Below are 17,393 nucleotides of genomic sequence, written 5' to 3' on the forward strand. Positions count from 1 at the left end.
CAGCACCCCCATTCCTTCTTGCCTAGAATGATCCTTCAAGATCATGTAAGTCAACTCTCTTCACCCAGGGATCAGAAGACTGAGGACCACAGAGGTTGTCCAAAGGGACCCTGTGGGGACTTGGTGCTCAGTGCTGTTTCCCTCCCTCTGTATAACCAGGAGGTGGCTGGATTTCCGCAGCCCTCAAGCCCTTGACTGCAGACTCGTCAGGACAAGGGCTTCGAGATGGCAGCCACTTCTGCCCACGAGGCTGGCCTCTCCCCACAGCTGGCTCTCCTCAGCTCTTCTGCTAAAGAGTTTTCAAATCACGAGCTCAAATATGCTCCAGGGAAACTCGACGGCTACGGGAGCCAACTGGGACTTTCTCCTTTCCAATCTAGCGACAGACATTTCCTGAGAGACATTTCCCCTCCGGCTCAAGGAGACGAAGTCCCCAGCCCACCCCTCACCTGGGGACCACAGGCAGGCAGTGTTGTTCTGGTGGCTGTGGCTTGGGGACCACCCCTCTGGGCTTCTGGCTTAACGTGATATGCACCGTGGGGTCTCTCAGCATGTCTCTGGGGAGCGGGGACAGGGTGTGAGGAGCAGCTGTGTCTTCCAGGAGGAAATCTGAGGTCGCCCTGGCAGCGGCTGGAAGAGGACATAGCCCCTCACAAACTGGAGACCAGAGAGACCTCACGAGTTTCCTCCGGGGCGTCCCCAAACCTGTCCTTGTGGTGCCGGTGACAGGGGCTCAGGCCACTTGTTTCCAAACCCCTGGGAAACTGGCTGCGCCCTGAAAATCCACCCAATTAGCGCAAAGGTGGGGGCTGCCCCTTCTTTTTTTGATAAAGCAAAATCCTTGGCGTGAACTTCCCCCAGTCGGCGCTCCTGACAGTGAGTCGCCTGACGTCTGGCAGCTGGGGGAAGCACTGGGGTCTTTGGGGGGAGACAGCACATTGGAGCCGACCTCTACAGACAGAGCTGCTCCAGAATACCTGAAGGACGGCGACCTTGACTATGGATGTGGGGGGTGTCCTGCGCCCAGCACAGGTGACTGTGGACCTGGAGCAGCATCTCACTGGGAGGGGGTGGTAAGACTCCACTGTCACAATAAGATGGAAAGAGATTCGAGAACCATGGCCTAGGTGCCTGGTCTAGACTCACAGTGTAGCCAAGGGCAATAGGAAACAGACTCATTTGTCCAAGGGCAAGAGCACAGACAACCTGTCACTAGGTCGATGGCCGCAGGGTCACAAACACAGGCAGAGGGAAGCATCCAAGGACAAGGAGGAACCCTTTCTCATGGGGACAGTGCTTCACTCTGTTTCACATAGATCCTGTTTTGTTTGTTTTTTTTTTTTCTTTTTGCTGAGAGCCATGGCCGAGTCTGTATGGCCCCTGGCATTTTGCCAACAGTATTGATTGACAGGCGAGGCATTACTATCCGCCTCGGCTGCTACTTTTGAGTTCTCCCGCTACTTTGGAGTTCTCGTGGGGATTCCCCAAGAGTTCCCATTGGTTGGAGAAGTGCAGGAGGAGGGATTTCCGGTGGCTGGTTCCTGCATGAGCCGCATGGGTTCGGGAGGAGTTGCTGGTGGAGTTCAAAAATAAAGTTTGTTCCTGCTTCAGTGGCTCGTGATTTGTGCCCAGTCAGACTGCGGCAGGGATTGAACCCAGGGTGCTGAACCACTGAGCCACATCCCCAGCCTTTTTTCCACATTTTATTTAGAGACAGTGTCTCGTCGAATTGCTTAGGTCCTTGCTAAATTGCTGAGGCTGGCTTTGAACTCGAAATCCTCCTGTCTCAGCCTCCCAGCTGCTGGGATTACAGGTGTGTGCCCCTGTGCCTGGCTCACCTTTTTTTAAAAAAAAAAATACTGGGGATTGAACCCAGAGGTGCCTAACCATTGAGCCCCTTTCTGTATTTTATCTACAGACAGGGTCTCACTGAGTTGTTAAGGGCCTTGCTAAATTGCTAAGGCTGGCCTTGAACTCGTGAACCTCCTGCCTCAGCCTCCTGAGCCACTAGGATGACAAGCATGTGTCACCATGTCCGGCTCCTGCAAACTTTTAATCCTACAAGGGGACATTTGCTTTTACGATCCTGTTTTCCACCTTGTTCTGAACGATGAGGAGGGAATAAGTCCCATTCAGATCCGCCTCCCCAAAAAACAGTTTTTAAAACAAAACTTGCCGTGTATCTAAAAGAGCGAAGAACTGTCCATGGAAGTTGGCCTCCCAGGTGCAGAACCTGATGCCCAGGCAAGGTCAGGGCTGAGTGGGGTGAGGGGCAGCCTGGGGAAGGAAGGCCAAGGTCACGCCTCGGCTCCTGCAGGATCACCCTGGGGAAGGAGGGTGGACCCCAGCTCACCAGGGCCCTCGACAATGCCTATTCCTGCTGCAGTTCTTGATGGTAGGACCAGTCAGTCCAGAAGAGCACGCAGACACCTTCTGAAGAGATGCCCACCCAGGGTGCTATTTGCATGGGTTTGATTTTTATTAAAACAGAAAAGACCACCATTTCTTTAAATAGCAAACTATACAGATAAAAAGGGAAGAAGTGATATGGAATGTTTTTGACGAACAGAAACTAGTAGATTCAATAAATAACATAAAATGCTTTTGTGCTACAATAGAACTCTTGTTTCATATATATTTGGAGTTCAGTGAACTGTTGACCCAGTAGAAGCTGAACCGATTATGATTACCTAAAACATAGAAAAATACAGTTTAACAATACAACTAAAAAATGCCCCATGTTTAGTTATAAACCACATAATAGACACACCATAGAACATAGTGAGTGAAGAGACGAGAAATGAAATCTCAGGTCCTTTGTCCTGTGAATACACAACTGGAAGTATTTTGCTATTCTTTACCCTGATGTCAATTTTGTCCTTTATATTTAGGACAAAATTAAAGATGGAGGCAGCCTGGTGCAGTGGCCCACGCCTGTCATCCCAGCAGCTCAGGAGGCTGAGGCAGGAGGATCTTGAGCCAGCCTCAGCAAAAGCAAGGCGCTAAGCAACTCAGTGAGGCCCTGTCTCTAAATAAAATACAAAATTGTGCTTGGGTTGTGCCTCAGAGGTCGAGGGCCCCTGAGTTCAATCCCTGGTACCCAAACAAACAAAACAGATGGAGGCGGAGTTGACAGTTTTCAGAGATGACCTTGAGACTGTTGGATGGTGGAGAGGCAGCTCTACTCTATGAACTTGAGTTACCTTGGAAAAGAAGGATTTCCCCCTGTGTATCCCTGATGGGTGCACATGCTTTTAACCCCTTTCTGTAGATTTCTGTTTGTTGGTAATAATTAATAATAATAATAATTTAATGTTAAAGCTTTTATCAATTCCACAGCTGGGTCAGGAACACAGCTCCTCCTTCTAGAGCCTGCATGATCCCAAAGGAAGGGACGTCCCTGTCACTGTAAAAGAAGAGGTCTTTGAGGACAAAGAAAATCTGAAGTGCATCATGACCTGAGGGAACCCGGGAGTCCCGTTTTAAAGTCTCACTTTCACTCTTTCTAAAGCAAATCTTTTTTTAAAAAAAATATGGGGTCTGGATTAAGAAAATTCACCATAACATGAATGTAAGCAATGGTGCTTGCAAGTGGGCCTTCCGTGAGAAGGGGAAGTCATGCTCCATCTCCAGGAAAATTTAAACTACTAAAGATCCCTTTATAGGGAAATGAGTGTGGCACCAACGGTCCCTGGGTTGACCAGAACGTCACTGGATCTCTAATGATGTCCCCAACTGACCAATGCAATCACGGTGATGGGGACACCATGTTCCCACTGCCCAGGGTTGCAAACTACACATGGAATGTTGGGGTGACAGAGACGTCTGGTGTTGCTCGGGGTCTGGGGCCATAGTGCAGCAAGTGGGTGTCCTCGGAAAGTCCCGCTGGGCAGCAAGTGGCCTCATGCTGCAGTTAGCAGCTCCAGCCTCCGAAGCGAAGTAACCATCTTTGGTCTGTATGAGGACCCACCTGGCACCCGCTTGGTGCTCCGTGGTGTTGGTGGCCCACCTCCCTCTGTGGCCTCCTCCCACAGAACTCCTCCTGCCATAGGCCCCAACGACGACTGGATTCATCCTGTGTCTGGGAGGGACACAGACGCTCCCTGAACATGACTGAGCCAAGAATTCCTAGGAGTTAAACCCTACGAGGCTGACGGACACCACCACGTCTCAGAGCATTTTTGTAGATTTACATCACGGCAAAAGGCCCACGCTCAGAGAATTTTGTTTTCTTTCCAATCATGTTAACATTTTGAAATAATTATTTTAAAAATCAACTCCACTGAAAAGTGTCAAATGTTGTATTGAACTGGCCCGGCTACGGATTCTGAGACGAAAAAATCGGGGTGGGGGAACCCCACTTTGCTCTTTAGTAGCAGTGCCAGCTACTGATCAACAACATGTTTCATGGCCGGGTGGCCTCAGCACAATTGCTTCTAACAGCCATGTGGCATCTGTCAGACTGCACACCAAGCTCACTCTGGGTAATTGGCCAACAGGCCTCGTTTGCGGCCTGCCTGAGCCGGGTGCTTCCTTCCTGGGAGAGCCTCGTCCTGCCCTGGGCCCCCTTCTTTTTTTTTGGTACCAGGGATTGAACCCAGGGGAGCTTTACCACTGAGCCCCATCCCCAGCCCTTTGTATTTTTTTATTTAGAGACAGGGTCTCGCTGAGTTGTTAGGCCCTCACTAAATTGCTGAGGCTGTCCTTGAACTCAAAATCCTCCTGCCTCAGCCTCCTGAGCTGCTGGGATGACAGGCGTGTGCACAGCACCTGCCTGGCCCCTTCTTTGAATGCACAGAATTCGAAACTCTAGTGTTGATGAACCGACAGGGGACTGCTTACTTTGCATTCATGGGGGAACAGAAACCAATTTCAAGAAGTTTTGCTGAAAAATCTTCCTTAAACACAATCGAGAAGGAAACATAGTGAGCCACAGGGACGTGAGGGGACACATGTACCCGTGAATGTTGTAAGTTAAGAATAAACTTGGATTAGCAAAAGTTTCTAATTTATTCTGTACGTGTTACATAGCAGCTCAAAGCAACCTGTTATTTTTAGGCTTTGCTACTGATTCTTTTTTGAAATGTGAAATCGAGGCTTATTATAGCATAATTTTATAAAAATAATAGCAACCTCGATTGTTTTCCTTGACAATGTTCAAAACATTGCAACTATAGATATCTAAATTTCTAAAGTAATGAGAAAACCTGGGCTGACTTTTGTCCCAGGGTGGGAAGGACCAAATATCTAGGAATTCATCTACACTCTGAAAACTTCCAAGACAGCAGGTCCTGAGGCACGCCCTGGGGTGCCTGATCTGGGGAGAGCAGCAACCTCAAGAGGAGTGCTCCAGGACCCTGCGCCACCTGCTCACAGTGGCTGGAGCTGCTCGCTCAGGACTGGGACCCCTGGGTGCACGTCCTGTGTCCACACAAACCGCATGGAGCCGGGAGGGTGAGGGTGTGCTGGGGCACAAAGGGCTCTGGGGTACTTTCCAGAGCACGTTTCTTTTCTGAAAGGCAAAGACCCAGAGCAAAACCATGTGTTTGAAAGAGGTGCAGACTGGCAGGTCTCACAGCAAGAAGGGGAAGTCAAACCATCATCATGTGGCGTAGATGCCACCCAGTGTGACATGTACAAGATGAACCCAGCCCTGACAGTGGCAGGGCGCCCCCTCCTGAGGTGCCCGTTAGCCTGGAGGAGGTGGGCCCGGGAGCTCCGCATCCAGGCCAGCTGCAGCCAGCGGGGCTGGGAGGACGCCCTCCCCCTCGGGACGACCGCTGAGCCTCCATTTGGGCAGTGTGGAACGTGTGCATTTTAAACAGAATCCAGGGCTCTTCTACCCTCTCAAGGGAGGGCGGTGGGGGGTGTGGCGCCCTCCTCCGCCCTGGCAGCAGCAGACAGCCACCTGTGCTACCTGAAACCCCGGCCCGGAGCCCAGGTGGATAAAAACCCCAAACTGCTGGCCCACGGTCACCCAGGCGCAGAGCAGACCTTCCAGAAGGTGATCTACTCCGCTCCCAAAATGACCTCGTGATAGGAAGCCCTGACCTTCCCAGGGACTGTGGCACAGAAAGGTAAAAACAAAGGTTTGGAACCACTAAAAATATCAAGGACAGGATACAAGTGATCAAGACGACAAGTTATTTATATTGTTAGTAATTAATTTAAGACATACAGTAAAACTACACCAGGAACTGGATGAATGTGTAGACTTTGGAAAGGACTTTTTAGCCTGATGGCCTGGGGGACTTTGCTGGTTCTGTCACCCAGCATTTAATAGGGGCGTCAACAGGCATGGAGGAGTGGGGACAAACACTGGGGAGGAGGCGCTGGGTCCTTTCTGCTGGACGGAGGGCCCCTCCCCAGAGAGGCCAGTGCAGAGGGACCCACCACCATGGGACAAGAGAGTCCCCACACGGCCACCTCCCATACTTGTTCCTCAGCTTTTGTTTTTCAAATAAAAATCATCTCAAATTACGCTCAAGGTGAAGCAGCCAGATTCCCTTCCTCCTCCTACACATCACAGCTGACCGCTTCTCAGGGTCAGGCAGAAGGTTCCAGAACCACGGTGTTCTACAGGGGCTCAGGGTGGACTCCAAGCCAGCTGTAGCCAGGGTGCTTGTGACCTGGGCACCCAGAGGTGTCCCACTGCTGCCCTGGTCCCCAGTCTGTCACCTCACTACTCTCCCTGGGAACACCAGGGACTCTGGGGGGGGGCTGGCAAGTGAACCCCATTTGCCACCCCCACCTGCCCATCAGGCGCCGATTCTCCAGTGCGCAGGGACGCGCTCCGCAGCCCCCTACCCCGGCCCTGGGACATTGGAGCCAGCATCTGCGACAGCAGAGCCCGGCCACCGCAGGGCACCCGGCACCCAGCACTGTGGACCTCCAGGGCCCCTGGGGAAGTCTGAGATGTCTGACATCAGACTGAAAAATTAAGTGCCCAGTAGGGATGTTTCAATTCCAGCTTGGAGGTACCAAAATAAGTGTCTAGCAAAGAAAAGGAGCTTGTGTCCTCAGTAGTCTCCAGTGCGGGCCAGCACCACTTGGTGGCGCAGGGTCGGCCGCGCCTGGAGAGGTCCAACTCCCTTTGGGGGCATCTGGCGCCCGCCCGGGGCCTCCTGGCAGCGGATGAAAGGTTCCAGTGCCCGGCACCTCCGCCACAGCCTGGCACGTCCGCACCGACCCCAGGCTCCGCCCCACGTGGAGAGCCCGGTGTGGCCTCCCGGAGGCCCTCGTCTCTCCCGCTCTCGCGCTACAGGCCATTGCTGCTTCGGTGGCACAGCGGGGGCTTGGAGAGCTCCACCAGGCTGGCCCGAGGCCTGTTGAGGAACTTGGGCGCGCGGCGCAGCAGCCGCTGGGCCTCGGTGAAGGTCTCGGTCAGCTCCTTCTTCCACTGCGCGAACTCGGGGTCGCTCTGCAGGGAGACAGGAAGACGGGCTGGGACAGGTCCACCCACCCTGCCCACAGCCTCTGGAGGTGACCTGGAGCCTCAGGGGCATACCCCTCGGTGCCTACCCTGCAGCCACCTCTCCAGACACTGGGCCTACGACCCTCATCCAGAGCCTCTAGCAGCGAGAGGGGAGGCCAGCCTCCTGGAGCAGCCCCAGCAGAGCAAACGGCTTCAGTTCAACAACTGTGGTGGGCACAGGAGGGAGGAGCCCCGCAGGCCAACGCGCCCCTTCACGGGCGAAAATTAGCATTGAGGTGATTAAGGTGCGTCTTGGGGTCCACTCCTTGTTTATCTCCCGGAACACGCTCTGGAGCCCCCAACCCCCAACACACACCGTGCACCAGAGCAAACAGTGTTCAGGAATGAAACCTGGGCTCTACAACTGGAGGGAAAAGAGCATCGCCCCTTAGAGAAGTCTGATTGGTCTCTTCCGTTTGTTTAAACGTGTGAACTTCAACCTCAAACGTGCTGGCAGGTCAGACCTAGAACCTCAGGTCCCATAAAACTCCACCCCCTCGGAGTGCTGGGGGGTTTCCACATAAGGTCACCAAATTCAGGTATTTCCTCCTTCTGTTTTCACATATTTTCTTTTTTGAACTACCTGTTGATGTGGTGGACACCTGGCTGAGTTTGTAAGGGCCGCAGGACCCCGTGGGGCACCCTGGTGCCGGGCGGCCAGCGGTGCTGGTGTCAAGCGGTGGCTCAACCTTCACCCGAGAGACAAGGAGCCGCACTCACCTCACACTGCAGGACAAACTGTTTCCCTCCTTTTATTCTGAACAAAATGCACTTTTTGTCTTTAATCTGAGTTTCTTCCACAGAGAGGATTTGTTCCATGGTCAGTAGATTTTGCTAACCATAAAAACAAACGAAATAAATAAAAGTTACTTCCCAGTGATTTTTTAAATTTCTTAAATGAATAAGTGATGATACCAAGAACTCAGAAAAAGTCCAAAAAAAAGAAAGAAGAGAAGCAGCGTTGTTCTTTCTTTGATGATGTTCTAGAACGGAAGGGGAAATGGCTACAAAGGAACACGCTGGAAAATCCAAATGATAATGTCTCAAAGAAAACCGCAAAGAAAGCAATGCTTCTACGAGGCCAAGGGGAGCACGTCCCGCCACAGAACTGATCTGGCCTCAGGGGCCATCCTTCAAGCTGTGAGGGAAGTCCCCAAGCCTGGCCTAGGGCTTACAGCAACTCAGGAAAGGCCTGGCGATGTCAGATGCTATCGAAATGGCACTGCAGATACAGGTGACAGCCTTAAGAGATTGTCACACTGGGTGTACAGCATCGCTGCACACGGCAAAGGCTATGTGTGAGTTCCTTACCATTTTGTGATTTTGGGGGTAAATACTCCAGGAATCCTAAATGAGAAACAACAGCGTCATAAGCTCCTGAGTTCCCCTTCTCCTCTGACCTTACCAACCGCGCCCTGTGCTCTGCAGCTGCTCAGGAGAGCACTGGGTGTGACCTTTCAACACCAAGGTCAGCTCCTGCATCTCAGGTTGAACATAGGAAGTCGAGTCTTTAATTTTTTAAATATCCTGAAAAGCGGGGCAGCTTCCTTCCCATGCGCACAACAGTGTAAATGAACAAAGGCCCAGTGCCCCCTTACCTGGGGACGGCCTGAGCTCCGGGGCCACCTCCACCTGCACTGCACCTGTGTCGTGTGTGACTCACAGCCACAAAGATCTTGTCAATGAGATCCTAGCTATGCTAGTTTTTTAAAAAATGGCTTTTTTTGGTACAAAAATCTGTGAGAGCCTGTTTATTTTTTTAAAACAATGTGTTACATGCAATCCCAGCCATTCATAGTTAAATGACAACTTCCACCCAGGGATTCCAAAGCACCGTCCCGAGTGGAAGGGTAAGATCAGGGCCTACTGTGTTCCACACCGACTCCACAGGGAGTGGTGGCAGCCGTGTTCTGATCGCCTAATACATAACGACGTTTCTGACATCCAGGACCATCTCTGGCTTACAGTGACAGACATGCCCTCCCCGGGAGCAGAGGGCAGGCCTTCACCCACTGCTGGCTCCTTTCCCGGCCATCAGCACACAGGAGGTGCTTAATAAATGCTGCCTGACCTGCCACCAGGTACAGGGTGGAGCAGAGACTTCTTTTCCTCTTACACTCATTGCCCATTAGCTCCACGGAGAACCCAAGAGCACAGCACATCTTCCTGTCCCTAAATGAGGGCCACCTGCAGACTCCACCGGGGGCAGACAAGAGGGAGTGTGGTCTGGTGACCTCGTCTCTGTGCCCAGTGTTGTGGGTGACATTTCATTTGATCTGATGTGAGGAGAGGTGGGAGGCCTGTGTGGACGTGGGTTTGAACGCCCCCCATTGACACTGTCCAGCTGCGTCCCTGGCCACACGGTGCCCATCTGAGCCCTGTTTCCCCTCCACAGGGGACGGTCAGACCTTCAGAAGCTGCTAACAGACTGAGACGTCTTTGTTGCACAGCAGCGGGCCTCAGATGACCGGTAAGATTGACAGCAGGCGAAGTAACTGCCATGTCCCCCACTTCACGGGTGGGGAGACAGCCCAGTCCCCACCCCTGCCGCTGGGTTTCCTCTGGACACCTTCCATGTTCAGGCACTGCAAGGCCCTTCCTTGACTTGGCTGGACTTGGGGGGCTGGAGGAGACAGCGTGGCGCCCCAGCCTCATGCACAAGATTGGACGAGACCCCGGCTCGTGGAGGAAGTACAGGCCACCAAATGCCGCAGTCTGGCTGGGCACAATCAGGAGCCACTTGTCAAAAGAAACTAACTTTATTTTTAGAACCACACACGCCAAACAAAATAGCCTCTCAGGAAAAACCCTCAGAGCCTCCACTGCCACCACCGGCTTTCCACAAGCCTCTCTCCCCCACACAAGCTTCTCTCCACCTCCCCCAATCCTCCTGCTCTTGAGGCCGATTGGCTGGGTCACGTGGGCGGAGCCAAAAAAGTCCCCCAATGAGCAGCTCCGTGGTCTGAAAGGGCAGGGAAACAGCCCAATGAGCATCACCGCAGAGGAGCCAATCAGCTAGATGTTGCTGGGGCCGAGGAGCCAATCAGCTAGATGTTGCTGGGGCCGCTGTGAGCCAATCATCAGCCGGCAGCTGGAAGTTTGCTGGCAGCTGGAAGTTTGCTGGGGCCCCTTTGGCTGTGGCTCTCAACAGAGACCCACTGGGGACCTGAGCTCATCCTGCGGCGAGCGCAGGGCACAGACGCGACCCGTTCCCGACTCACCCGCGACTCGCCTTCTCCCCTCCACTCGAGTCTGTTGGGAAAGAGGTAGAAGTAGCGGCGCTGCCACTGCGTGAGGAACGGGTTGCCCAGCTTCAGCATGTAGCCGTGCAGGAGGCAGTCCTTGCCCAGCGCGTAATCTGCGGGGAGACGAGCGAGTGTGGGGTGGCTGCGCAGCCGGGGGCCGGCCACCCGCTCCGGGAGGGCAGAAGGCGACGGCAGGAGATGGAGCGTCTCCATCAACACACCTCGGCTGGTCTAAGGACAGGCGTCTCTTTGGGCGTCCCTACCAACACACTAAATGACACTTCTCCACACTCTTCAGTCAGACCCGTGCATTGACTGCTCAGAAGGGACAAAGCGTGTTCCCAGACCATCTCTGTCCCTGCTGTGTGTGTGCGTGGTGAGAAGAGGAGCGCATCCACACCCCTGTCCTCTGTGGGATGGGAAGGTCCCTCTCCTCTTCCTTTCATTCTACAGGTAACACTAGAGGGGGGCCTTTGTCACCCAGGTCAGCAGAGTCAATCATGGGCAGTCCCTTCCTGAGCAGGGGCTAAGCTTCTTCCTCAACGTGTGGCTGTGCAGAGACCATCCACCCATCTGTGGACTCTTACAGGGGAATCTGGAGCCTTGGTCGGAGCCCTGGGGACCCTGACATGGCTCACAGGCTGAGCTTCTCCTTCCTCGGACAACGATTGGGCAAAGGCCCAGGGCTGGGCATGTCTAGGGAACAGGAAGGACAAAATCCTGCCCTGGGGAGCTAAGTCCAGTGAGAGGTGTAGAAATAGACAAAGGAGCCACCCCCCTGCCGTGTCCCCACAGCAGGAGGGGCAGGAGCAGGTGGGGAAGGACCAGGGCACAGAGGGCCAGGGCTGGCGTCTCTGCAGCCGCCCCCCTGAGCAAAACAGCGCTTGGTTTTCAGAAAGTGTCTAAATCCCAACACAGTATTTGTTCAGAGAGCTCAAGCTGGACTCTGCTTTTCTGTGAAGGTGACTTCTGAGGTGGCCAACCAAGGTCACAGATTACTAAGGATGTATGTATGAAGATGAACTCATCGATTTGTCAGATGATGATGGTTCTGATGCAAACAATACACTTCAACAAGGTCACCTGGGCAAGGGTGTTTTCCAGATCCTAGGACCATTAGGGCCCTCCATCCACCAAATGACCGTTCGTACACTTTTTAGGGTAAAACCTGCCATGGTGAGGGTGTCCCAGTGTGATCCCCAGGAACCAGCTCTCTAAGGATTAGTGTATACAGCAGGCCATGGCCCTGTGGAGCTGAGGCGTGGAGGCAAAGCCCTGTGGATTCACGTAGGAGAGTCACCAGAACACAAGGCCGGAGCCGGCTGTCCTAAATAGGTGATAAATGCCCCAAGGAAGGAGTCCACTGAGACCATTGGATCCTCCAGCAGGGGGCCTCCAGCCAGCTGCCCTAACATAGAGGGGAAGCACCCTCGGTACCTCCTAAATGTCTGCAAGGTCGAGCTAGGGTTCAGCGTGAATGTCAAACAAGATGTGTCTTACCTCAATCATCAACTACAGTACATGCAAACAGCCCAACTAAAAGAGATCTTGGAAAAATCAAGAGTCACAACGTTCAGTGAATCAAGGATGATCGACAGATTCATGTTCGTTGTTACGTTTTCTATAGAAATCCTAACAGGGCACCTGATTTTTTTAAACGAAAAGGCACACTTTGGCTGTTCTTTAATGCGGTTTGTACCACAGATGTATTTACACGCTTATCTCTCTGGACAGGTGGCATGCCAAGCCCAGTCCCCTGCCGGGACCAGTCACAAACTCTATGCGGCTGGTACCTGATGGGAACATGACCCTTCTTCAAGTGCCATCACAGACCCGGGGTCTCGAGGTGCTGACGCAGGGCATGAAACCCTGTCCAGGCCTCTGTGACTGGGCAGGGCACACAGGTAGGCTGGCCCTGCCCACACGGGCGTGTCCCTCTTCCGGGAAGAGCCTGCCAGGCCAAGAGGCCCGTGGAGAGGTCCTGCTCACTGTGCCCGGGCTTCCCTGAGGACCTGAGCCTGGGACGCTGTTTCTTTAGGGGCTCTGGAATACCACCCCGAACGCCTCCAACACACGTGAAGCTACCGTGACGCTGGGCATTGTTTTTTTTGTTTTTTTTTTTTCTTTGTTGGAAAACACACGAGACCCGACGCTTTCCCAATAACCCGTGGAGACCCCGCCCCGGGAGGGCTGGAGCTGCGTGGCCTCTCACCTTCCTCGTGGCCCAGCTGTTTGTTCTTGGCCCTCTTCCTGGCCTCCACCTTGTCCGTGTCTGCGTTGACGGCTTCGTAGACGGTTTCTGTGACTTCCTGCTGCCAGCGCTCGGAGACGACCAGGGGGAAGTTCCTGTAGAGCTCCTGGTCGCCGTCCAGCAGCTTGCCAATTTAAGAAACCAAGACATTTATGATTTAGCGCACTTCTGAAGGCTCACGTCGCCACCCGTGACCTCTGCTAGAGACAACAGCTCTCTACTGCAGGAGGGAGGGGGTTGGGCCCCTTCTATGCCAGCTTCATGACGTCTGTGCCACTGAAAACCAGACTGATGTACGGGTAGGTTCTGCCACCAAGTGCCACTGTGACTACAGTGAGGGTACCTTGTTTATAAAGTAGGAAAACAGTCCATACAATTCTAGAGCTCATGATAAGGGCAAAGCCAAGAAGGTTCCCAACCTACCATCGGTTCATCTGAAAAGTCAAACACAAGGTAACGTAGGCTGGATTCACCACTCTTTCCATGAACTTTCCAAGTAATTAAACACTATGAACATGGGTAGAGACATTAGGCCCAAGATGCGTCGAGAGTTTAGGCAACACAGCCTGTAGGAGTTGCTGTGATAAAAATTACACGTAACGATAGCATTTTTGCTTCCAGTTATTCAAAATTCTTCCGTCTGCCCTCTAAGAGAGGCTGCACTTTGAAAATGAGCCAAGATCCTGGTGCAGTGGCCCATGCCTGTAATCCCACCAACTCCAGAGGCTGAGGCAGGAGGATGGCAGGTTCCAGGCCAGCCTCAAGACCCTGTCTCAAAATAAAAAAGGGCTGGAGATGTGGCTCAGTGGTCAAGTGCCCCTGTGCCCCCAGCACCAAAAAAAGTCATCATGTCCCTGAGCTATGGTGTAGGGGGCCGTGGAATACAATTTGAGAGGAGCAGCCCGGGTCTTGTGAGAAGCACAGTTCTCTCTAGGGTCCGAATTCCTTACTCCTTTCTCTGAGAAATAAGGAGGGGACAAGCACTGCAGCAGGCAAGCTCTTTAGAAGGGAAAGAGACACCGGATGGGCCGAGTGCGCCCCACACCCCGGACTGGGGCACGGTCTGTCTGTGTGCCTGACTGTGCTGCCGGGAAGGCACCCCCACTCCCACACCCCTGGCTGGCAGGGCCCCTTCCTGCCGTCTTCACACCTCCAGACTAAGCCCAGTTCTGGGTGTGAGGAGGGGCAGGTGGCACCTGGGGTGAGGGTGTGCCACTGAGAGTGAGGGCAGGGGCGGCAGTGCCACCACGCCAGGCCCCACACTCCCTCCGAGCGGCTGCCCTACAACAGCCAGCCCTGCTCTGTGGATGCACCGTGCGCCTCCCAGGCCTTCCAGAAGCCTCCATCCTGGGACCCAGCCCCACTGCTCAGCAGGACTTAGAGGAGAGCTGAGGGTGACCTGAGGTGAGGGGCGGAGCCTTCTGTGATGAACCGAGCAGTGGGGGGAGGGGGCTGCTTCCCACAGGTGGAGAAGCCGTGCTCCTGAAGACCAGGGGCTGCCAGGGAACGCGCCATCAGGGCTGCGCCCTTTCCCCCCAGCGTCCTTCCCACACAGGCTCCTCCCACCCAGCCTCATTCCCACACAGGCTCCTCCCTCCCAGCCTCATTCCCACACAGGCTCCTCCCTCCCAGCCTCATTCCCACACAGGCTCCTCCCTCCCAGCCTCATTCCCACACAGGCTCCTCCCTCCCAGCCTCATTCCCCCACAGGCTCCTCCCACCCAGCCTCATTCCCACACAGGCTCCTCCCTCCCAGCCTCATTCCCCCACAGGCTCCTCCCTCCCAGCCTCGTTCCCACACGGTTTCCACATCCCCCTGCGCTCTCCCCTGAAGCCGCAGCGATAGAAGCCACTAGCTTGCCACAAGGGCTGACCGTGGGCCCGGGGCTTGGACGGGGGTCATCGCACCATCCTGGAGAATGAATGGCCAGCAATGAAGCCACACGCTTTACAGGTGGGGAAGCCACCGCTCGGGGCTGGGACGGCCCGAGTCCATTCAGCTGAGAGTGGCAGCTTCACACCAAGTCTTCAGAGTCCGGTTTATAGAAAGTTTCCATCAGAGGATCTTTCATGTGAAAATTTTGTCTGGGCTTCCACATAATAGCAGCTTTAATTTAATTTTGACGGACAGTGGCATATATGATGACAGAATTCTATTGTGACAGCTGCCTCTTTTAAATAGTGATATACATGGATGCTTGGCACTCGGACGGGTTCCGAAGGGTCACATTGTAGACGCGGCCCAGTGAGGGCAGGCCTGGGCATGCCGGCTGCTGTCCGGGGGAGCCCAGGGCGGCAAACCTCAGAGGGGTGCCTCTAAACTGCTGAATCACTTCACACCCTCCACATGCTGTGGCCTTGCCCCTGGTCCTCTGGCACCTCACCTCCTCCTCCTGGGGGCTGCTCCTGCATACACCCCAGCTCCGCCCTCCTCTCCTGGAGCTGCCAGCTCTGACCACTTCCTTCCCCAGCTCGCCAGGCAGGTGGCCTTAGACTCTGCCCTCCTCCCCAGGGTCTCTGTACTTCCTCTGGTCCTCTACCTACCACCTCTGTCCCTTCAGAGCTCCTGCCCGGCCAGTGATTTCAGTCTTTGCTCTGCACCTGGCAGGTGTGTTTTGACAGTGTTGCTGCCTTCTGGAGGGGAAGGCACCTGGGGGACAAGGGGAGGTGCGTAGAGAAGAGCACGTGGGCGGCAGCTAAGAGGAGGGGGCCTGGGGTGGTGGGAAGAGCCTGGGATGAGCTGTGGGGGCTCACAGGGGGCAGATGACAGTTTGACGCTAGTGACACGCTGCAACTTAGCATCTTAAAGACGATAGTTTTCCTTGGTGATCACATCTGTAATTATGACTTGTCTCTAGTTAGAAAAATGATGATGTGAACAGAAGCTTCAAAAATGCCAAGGATGACACAAAAGGCAGGGACTATGTCCCTTTGATTGACACAAGCAAATGGCCCCTGCTGTTGGTGTTCTCATCCCAGCCTGGGGACCCACCTACTAGGAGAATTACGACGACTGAACTCAGGTACCAGGTGAGCTGTGCTGGATGTCAAGTTGTTTCTCTGGCTCACATTCATTCAAGTTTTATTTCAAACACAAATATTCCATATCAATCAACCATTTTGCAGTTTGTCAAAATCAAAATTAGCAAGGCTGGGCATGGTGGCGCATGCCTGTCATCCCGGCAGCTCGGGAGGCTGAGGCGGGAGGATGGTGAGTTCAAAGCCAGCCTCAGCAACAATGAAGCCCTAAGCAACTCAGTGAGACCCTGTCTCTAAATAAAATACAGAATAGGGCTGGGATGGGGCCCAGTGGTGAGTGTCCCTGAGTTCAAGCCCCAGGACCTAATAAAAGACAAATCAAATTAGCAGTACAAAGAAAGCTTTTATGGTGTCTGTCTAAGGTAGGTCTTTGACTGCACATATGTCAGCTACGTAGATATTCACTTGTAGGTGACATTCTACAACCGTGCTAGAGCAATCACTAAGTTTGATGGACACTCAACAGAAATTCTCTCCACCCCAAACCAGAAGGCAGCCAGCACCCGCATACCTTAACGCCTTTGGTGTCCTCTTCATCAAAGGAGCCGATGTCAAAGGCATCCGCAGCATTGACCTCTCCCCGGGGAGGGATGAGGGGTGGTGGGTACTGAAAGAGGCAAGGAGGCAGGTTCCCTTATCAGCTGCCCTTGGCGGCCCCCTCCCCTCCCAGCAGTCTGTGTCAGGAGCTGAGTGAAGTCACCCTGCTGCATTCTGAGCAGCACTAAAGCCATATGCATTCACACAAGGGTCTGCACTGGCAGCCCAAGGGGACAGCCAAGTCTCAGGGGCAAAAAAAAAAAAAAAAAAAGACCTTCAAGTCTTAAAACATTTTTAAATATAATGAAGTCTCAAGACTTCACACCCCCCACCCCCCACTCAGCCTCTAGAAAGCAGTTCCCTCAGAGGATGCAGTGTTCCTCCTGGTCACTGGAGCCACAACCTGCCACCACGGCGCCTGCAGAAGCGCCAAGCTCCAACACCTGTAGGTGTCGCCCAGGTGAGTGGCCATGCCCAGATTCTGTCTACAGGACCAACCAGTCAGGGTGTCCTTCCCACAGAAGGGACGCCCCTCTGAAGCTTGCATTCGTGCAGAAACTGCCAATCACATAAGAATAAAATATATTCTTAAAAATATATTTTATTTGGGGTTTTCCTATATCAATGAGATATAATGAAGCTTAAAATAAGGAAACAGGGCTGGGCCATGGCTCAGGGGTGCAGCCGTGCCTAGCATGGGGGAGGCCCTGGGTTCCATCCCCAGCATCACAAGAAATGTTTTTAAAAGAATAAAAAAATAAAGGAATTGTGCTGATATACAATCATGCTAATTCTTAAACTACGTGGTCCGGGGCTAGAAGATATATATATATAAGTTTATGCCAAA

General features: G+C 53.4%; 1 protein-coding gene across 9 annotated transcripts in view; it reads right to left on the reverse strand.

Moving 5' to 3' along the window:
* The window catches only part of LOC124081144 (beta-adrenergic receptor kinase 2), a 346,261-nt gene that overhangs the window by 223,959 nt on the left and 104,909 nt on the right, over positions 1-17,393 (reverse strand). For 8 of the 9 annotated variants that reach the window (XM_046427320.1, XM_046427319.1, XM_046427318.1 and 5 more), the window contains 3 exons: positions 16,521-16,616; positions 12,932-13,094; positions 10,696-10,832 (listed from right to left, as the gene is read on the reverse strand). In XM_046427320.1, the coding sequence (XP_046283276.1) occupies positions 10,696-10,832; positions 12,932-13,094; positions 16,521-16,616 (396 nt within the window). Of the gene's footprint in view, positions 1-6,130; positions 7,421-8,194; positions 8,309-10,695; positions 10,833-12,931; positions 13,095-16,520; positions 16,617-17,393 lie in introns of those variants that run through there. The other variant, XM_046427327.2, reaches the window with a different exon arrangement.

The sequence above is a fragment of the Marmota monax genome, unplaced genomic scaffold, assembly GCF_021218885.2.
Source record: "Marmota monax isolate L192 unplaced genomic scaffold, Marmota_monax_Labrador192_F-V1.1 WCK01_AAM20220418_F8-fsc00177, whole genome shotgun sequence".
Classification (NCBI taxonomy): domain Eukaryota; kingdom Metazoa; phylum Chordata; class Mammalia; order Rodentia; family Sciuridae; genus Marmota; species Marmota monax.